Genomic DNA, 7423 nt, shown 5'->3' with positions numbered 1-7423 from the left:
CAGCTCATTTTTACCCTCAGGGTCCCTAAGCGAGTTTATCCGGCCCTGGCTGTAGCATTTTGTTTAACTCAAAGGATCATTTGCAATATTCAAAATACAACATGGAAATATTCAAGTTTAAAGTCAGGGTTGATATGACTAATCAGAATATCAAATTAAATGTCTCAACCTGGAGTTCAAAGCAAAGGCTCTTTTAAACACTTTATAGTTGCTAATGTATGTTGAATCACTACTGCACTTCTAAAGTTTTACATTTCCTGGCACGGAAACCATTACTCTGGCTTTTATGGAACAACCTCAGTCCAGGCTACATTTCCCCTGCATGGGACAGGGTGATGTCAGGGGGATGATGCGGCATGATCCTCTAGCCCACTGCATCAAACCGGAGCGCTCCCATTGGCTGGGAGGGATGTGGATGCTGCGCCGCGTGCAACGTCATCTGACCAGCAGCACGTTTATCTATCTCGCCGGCTCAACACTCGCCCTAGAAATGAGGCAAGTGCAGATTTTGAGAAACACAGTGGCAAGAGACTGAAGACTGGACGCCGGTGAAGTCGAGACAGGACGCTCTCTGCCCGCATCCGCAGCGCATCATGAGGGAAATCGTTCACATCCAGGCTGGACAGTGTGGAAATCAGATTGGGGCGAAGGTATACATGATATCATTCAATTTAGGAGGGTAAAAATAATAATAATTGTGATGCAGACTGTGCCATGTGTTGTTTTTGTTTTGAAAAATGCACAGATTCGCGTCATTCGGTAATTAGTTTGGCGCTTTTGGGCGTATATAAATACATATGTCTTATTTTTCTTAAAGTTTGAGATGGATTAGTAATTGTTTATATCTGTGAAGGGTGCGGTCCAGCTGGGCCGTGCGTGATGTGGCCCCCCTCGTGTCACTGTGTCACCAAGCAGATGCGCAATTACTAAAATAAGACCTGACGCACGCGCTTTAACTCACACCATGTTGTAAATATTGTTAAATGACCACAACAACTTGAGTTCATGTATCATGTTTGTCCCATCTTAGTTCTGGGAGGTGATAAGTGATGAGCATGGCATCGATCCCACCGGTAGTTACCAAGGTGACAGTGACCTGCAGCTGGAGAGGATAAACGTCTACTACAATGAGGCATCAGGTAAAAAAATAAATCAAATAAAATAAAAGTGAAAGTTTGTTTTTAATAAACAACTTGTTTGCATCTGAATAGTTTACCACTACATTAAGCTTTGTTTCCATTGCTCATTATTCTTGCATGAATGCTTATGCTACACAGACCTCATTTAAATGCAACAGTATGCTCATGTCACTAATTTAGCTGCAGAGGGGAAAGTAGGTCCCAGTATGAGTGCAGGGGAAAATTAGGACAGTGAATCTGCTAAAATATCTCCCTTCTCTCTCTCTGTCTCTCTCCTTCTCTCTCTCTGTCTCTCTCCTTCTCTCTGTCTCACTCTATAGGGAGCACAGGTATCTGCAGTCTCTGTATAGCTGACCCCCCCCTTCCCTCACCGCGCTCACTGTGCCTTGGTCTCATCTCAGTATCTGATTTTCATTGACGTGGCATGTTGAAGGTCACTCCACATGCACTGCGTGTCATCATGCACTGAACAGTCAAACGACGACGTTCACTAATCACGCAGCTTTGTGTCTAGTGACTCAGCCTGTGAACTGATGCTGTTGGAGGAAGGACAAGTCGGTGCAGATCTCAGACAGGGTTGAGATCACTCATCGGCTTTGCGTAAATGAAAGGCCTGTGCCGGAGCTGCATATGGGCCTAAACAGCTGATTCACTGTTGCTGTCTACTGCTGCTAACATTTTGCCTAGCAGCAAGCATTATTGATCCTTTGTTTCCATGTTGCATGTCAGCTTCAGTGTCACCTACTGGGTCACTATTGAGTGTGGATTGACTAAGCATCCCATGACTTAATGTCTCCTTCACATTAAGAGAGTACACTGGGAGACATTTACAGACGCAAGTAACATTAAGACTTTTAAAAGAGGTATGGGTAGGGGAAGAATGCAGCTTTATTTGAATGCACTCTGCAGAGCTCAGCACTCTGTCAGCCCCACCGGTCTAGAATAAGCAGTGCAGCATGCTGCAGCAGTTTGTTTGCAAGAAGGGTTACAGACAAAGTAAAGGACAAGAAACAAACAATCGAAGGCACCATGATGTCTTCAGATATCCAGCTTCGAGGACAGGCTGTAGTACCCTGTAAACAAAAGACTGTTTATCTAAAAGATCACTTTGGCAAACAACACTGCTGTATTTATATCCTTTTGGATTGGCGTACTTAATAATTCCATGGTTCACTACAAATATTCTGACATCATCACACTGAGACTGTCGATATCTTCCTCCACCCTTCCGTCCATTGTCTCTCTCTTCCTCTATTCTCTGCTCTTCTTCATCCAAAGGCAGCAAATTCGTCCCTCGTGCCATCCTGGTCGACCTGGAGCCAGGAACCATGGATTCAGTTCGCTCCGGCCCGTTTGGACAGCTGTTCAGGCCTGACAACTTTGTCTTTGGTGAGTGTAACAATAAATCACCATGTCACCAGCACTGACCCTGAACCAGCTGCACATACATTATGTGTGTGTGTGTGTGTGTGTGTCAGCAGCTGCTGTCATGTCCTGTCAGGCTGGACTTAGCTTCACCTGAGAGCGCTGTGCAGCAATGTATATTTTCAGCACGTAGCTTCTGCAGCGATGTGCCAGTGGTGTGATGCATTGTCCGTGCGCAGCTGAGTCAGACTGAGACAGCTCTCGCAGTGACTCAGCAGAAAAGAAATCTACTAGGAGGTGATGCTGCAGTGCTGCTCACAAGTGAGGGTGCAGGGGCCAGTAAACTCCACCACAGGATGACTCATTATAGAAATATAGTTTACCAGAAATATCAATTAGCATGTCTAATAGAGCTAAAGAACTAAAACCGCATTTACTAATGATGTTGAAATTTCTGATTTCCTAATTTATAATAAATGATGTAAGGTATTTCAGTGTTTCTAACAAGAAGTACTTTACAAAGGTTGCCATTAATATTGCTTTGTAGATCAGTAGTAAGAAGGACACCGTTAGGGTTGCAAACACTAAAAGTCTACAGTCATGCTGCAGCTCTGTCACACTGTACTTAGGAACAGTGGTGCTTTGAGCTGAATGCTAAAGCAGCAGGGCACCATGCTAACAATGACAATGCTAACATGTTGATGTTTAGGAGATATACTATTTAGCGTGGTCACCATATAGTTTAGCTTTTTAGCAAAACCAATCGCGAGAATAAATGTTAGCATTGTATATTTCTGCAAACCACAGAAATGCAACATTTGTAAAGTGTTATGCTGAAACTAAAAATTTCAATGCTGTGGTTAACGTTTTTAGGCACAAAAACCACTTGGTTATGGTTAGAAAAAGATAATGTTATGGTGCAAACACCCAGTTTTGTTGTCGGTCTCAAACAGTGGTCTGCAGTCTCACATGCTAGCAGTGGGACACAAACTAACACATTTTAGTGTGGGCCGATTATTAAAACTGTTTGAAATGAATTATTTTTTGTTTTATGCTAACAACATGCACATCTCACATCACATCAAGAATTGGCAGAAGTGAAATGAAGCAAAATATAACAACGTACCCTATGGGTGGGGTTAATTGTAACAGGCAGAGGGTCAGCTGTAAGACTTGGTGACAGAGTCTGTTTAACACAATTAATTCAGTACAATTCCATCTATATACTATAGCTCTCCATCTACATGAGGGGGAGGATATATCCGTACAGGTATCCAACCATCGGTTAGCCTATCATTGATATTCAATGGTTGGACCAATAAATGTACATGGAATATGAGTAAAAAAATATGAGTATTGAATGTATGAATGTTGACAAGACTGTGAAAATGTGTGTCAATAAGATAATTACAACAATGACAAATTAAGAATACAAAGTATATCTCATTTAATTAAAGACATTAGTTCAAACTGAACATAAGTTTAAAGTGCAAAAATAGAGTTAACGTGCTATAGGCGGCCGAGTTATAACACCATGTTACATAGTTTTATGCAACAAGGCAGTTATTAAAATAATATATGGTTGGATTTGATGACTTACATAGACAGCTCAGTTGTCAAAAATGCCAAAGAAATTTACTGATGTTGGGTGGAAACTTTGTTACTGAACTCCACTGACACAATTTCTGTGGAATTTCACGGATCACTGTTTGGTGGTATTGTGGTCAACTGGCCGGAAGCACGAAAGAATCGACCCTGTGTATCCACATAAAAAGTCCATGTTACAATTTACCTCGAATTAGGTTGTGCCCCACGCTCCCCTATGTCACTTTAGGGGGTGATCACACAGAAATGTGACGCTAGAGACGTGGACGCTTCAAAGACGCTTGAAACGCTGGAAGCGCTTATTCAATGCATGCTAGCTACTGGCGTCTGACACTCAAAAAGTTGAAAATATTTTAACTTTTCAGCATCTACGCGCATCTAAAAAGAAGCGTCTACAAAAATGCGCGTCTAGAAAGACGCCAGAAAAACGGAACTGCCCATTGGTCTGACAGCCCATTGGTTCGACATCCCATTGTTCTGACCATATTAAACCCATTGTTCCGAAGTCCGTTCCGAAATCATCATGATGCCCTGTGGTTAAGGTCTGGTTAGGTTTAGGCACAAAACCACTTGGTTAGGGTCAGGAAAAGATCATGGTGTGGGTTAAAATGAAAAAGAAAGTGACAAACACATAAGCCGTGAGCCCGCTCCGCCTCAAGCCTTTCCCAGCTGACCCAGAGCCGGTCGCGGCGCGCCATCAAGGTAGAAATACACCCGCCGCAAGCCATTCAGCACCGTGGACAGTCGGACTAATGGGATGTCAAACCAATGGGCTGTCGGACCAATGACGTGGACCCCGGAAAAACGCCCATCTAAAAAGACGCTTGAACGCCAGTCAGACGCGCCGTATCATAGGAAAACAATGGTTTTACTGGCGGCGCCTTTCTAGCGTTTCATCTCGGTGTGATCGCTCCCTTAGAAGTCTTGATATGAAATGTACAAATGTAAAATAATGGTGGTTTGCAGAAACATACGATGCTAATATTTTCCTCTGGCGACTTGGCTGTTTTGGAATTATAACATTCTAATTGGGCTAAATACACAGTACAGCTGCGGCTGACGGGAATGTATTAGGCAATTTGAAAATTTGACCATGTAATGGCGCTACATGAAATCAGGGGATCAACAAAGTTACTAGAATTCATCTTGAATGGGACACGAATGTCCATACCAAATTTCATGGCGGTGCATCCAGTAGTTTTTGAGACATTTCAGTCAAAACCACTATTGTCAACCTCCTGGAGGCATTAAAGGAAAAGTCAGATCACCACATTCATTAGGATCCATCCTCTCGGGACCATGAATGTCTGTATACACTTTTATGGCAATCCATTGATAAAGTCATGGTACAATTTATAAAACTGTTTTATGCCTGAGCAGAAAGTGGCACCATTATTTGTCCAATATAATTTGTCTTTAAACATTGCATGCATCATGCAGGTCAAAGTGGAGCAGGAAACAACTGGGCCAAGGGTCACTACACTGAGGGAGCTGAGCTGGTGGACTCCGTACTGGACGTGGTGAGGAAGGAGTCCGAGAACTGCGACTGCCTCCAGGGCTTTCAGCTCACCCACTCACTGGGCGGAGGCACAGGGTCTGGAATGGGCACACTGCTCATCAGTAAGATCCGCGAGGAGTACCCTGACCGTATCATGAACACCTTCAGCGTCATGCCTTCCCCGAAAGTGTCTGACACTGTGGTGGAGCCCTACAACGCCACTCTCTCTGTGCACCAACTGGTGGAGAACACTGATGAGACCTTCAGCATCGACAATGAGGCCCTGTATGATATTTGCTTCCGCACCCTGAAGCTAACCACGCCTACTTACGGAGACCTCAACCACCTGGTTTCAGCCACCATGAGTGGGGTGACCACCTGCCTCCGCTTCCCTGGCCAACTCAATGCCGACCTCCGAAAGCTGGCGGTCAACATGGTGCCCTTCCCCCGCTTGCATTTCTTCATGCCCGGCTTCGCTCCCCTCACAAGCAGGGGCAGTCAGCAGTATCGCGCCCTCTCCGTGCCAGAGCTCACACAGCAAATGTTTGATGCTAAGAACATGATGGCAGCCTGTGACCCTCGTCACGGACGCTACCTCACTGTGGCGGCTATCTTCCGTGGCCGTATGTCAATGAAGGAAGTGGATGAGCAGATGTTGAGTGTGCAGAACAAGAACAGCAGCTACTTTGTTGAATGGATTCCCAACAATGTCAAGACCGCAGTTTGCGACATTCCTCCCCGTGGCCTCAAGATGTCTGCCACCTTCATCGGCAACAGCACGGCCATCCAAGAGCTGTTCAGGAGGATCTCTGAGCAGTTCACGGCCATGTTCCGCCGCAAGGCTTTCCTCCACTGGTACACCGGCGAGGGAATGGATGAGATGGAGTTCACCGAGGCCGAGAGCAACATGAATGACCTGGTGTCTGAGTATCAGCAGTACCAGGATGCCACAGCTGATGAGATGGGCGAATATGAAGAAGATGAAATAGAGGATGAGGAAGAGGTCCGCCATGACGCTCGCCACTGATTGTAAAACACTGACATGACACTCTGAGTGAAACAGTCCCTCAAAATATTCATTGTCGTTGGACAGCGCAGTGAGATCATAAGAAGTATTCTAGAGATGCAAGTGTGTAACTACATTGTGCAGATCATGATGAAATACAGCTGTTTAGCTAATATAGATATGGCTTATACTGACGAAGATCACGAGTGGTGTTAGAACCTAAAAATATGCAAGTACTATAGTAAATGGTTTTCCAAGTCATGCTTTGCCAGTGTCAAAATGAGTACAGTCTTGTCTTAAATACAGTTTTGTAACATTTACTTCAACATGCATTCACTGTCTCAAACCTCCAATAAAAGATCCAGTCCTGTCAATACTTGACGTCATGTCTTTATTTGATAGTTACACAGGTGTAAATGTGGATAACTTTGAAGCTATTGCAACATAAGTCCTTGTTTTAAATGTAATATGTGATATATTTACTATAAAACTCTGGTGACATGTTCTTACATTACAATAAGCGTGGTACTCTGAGTCAATTCCACATTCACAGTCTTAATGCAATCAGTATGTGCTAGCACACCAAATCTGCTGCAGAAAATAGTCCACAACAAATATTCTATTTACTCCTGTTTGAGTAGTCTTTGCTAGAAACCACAGTGCTGTGCTGTCTTAGGGCCTTTTCACATCTACTTTAAGGGTGCTTTCACACCTGTTCTGTTTGGTTCGGTTCAACTGAACTCAAGTTCGTTTGCCCCCCTAAGTGCAGTTCATTTGGGCAGATGTGAACACAACACTTGGGTACACCCC

At 44.1% G+C, this 7423-nt stretch overlaps 1 protein-coding gene across 1 annotated transcript; it reads left to right on the top strand.

Moving 5' to 3' along the window:
• Positions 1 to 396: 396 nt before the first annotated feature.
• Positions 397 to 6987, top strand: LOC117263572 (tubulin beta-2A chain). The gene is made up of 4 exons (XM_033637083.2): positions 397 to 650; positions 1031 to 1139; positions 2418 to 2528; positions 5550 to 6987. The coding sequence occupies exons 1-4, from the start codon at positions 594 to 596 to the stop codon at positions 6632 to 6634; spliced, it is 1362 nt and encodes a 453-aa protein (XP_033492974.2). The 5' UTR covers positions 397 to 593; the 3' UTR covers positions 6635 to 6987.
• Positions 6988 to 7423: the final 436 nt, after the last annotated feature.

This window comes from Epinephelus lanceolatus, chromosome 12 (genome assembly GCF_041903045.1).
Source record: "Epinephelus lanceolatus isolate andai-2023 chromosome 12, ASM4190304v1, whole genome shotgun sequence".
NCBI classification, from domain to species: Eukaryota; Metazoa; Chordata; class Actinopteri; order Perciformes; family Serranidae; genus Epinephelus; species Epinephelus lanceolatus.
Note: the sequence above shows the minus strand (reverse complement) of the source record. Positions and strands in the feature narration are given on the sequence as shown.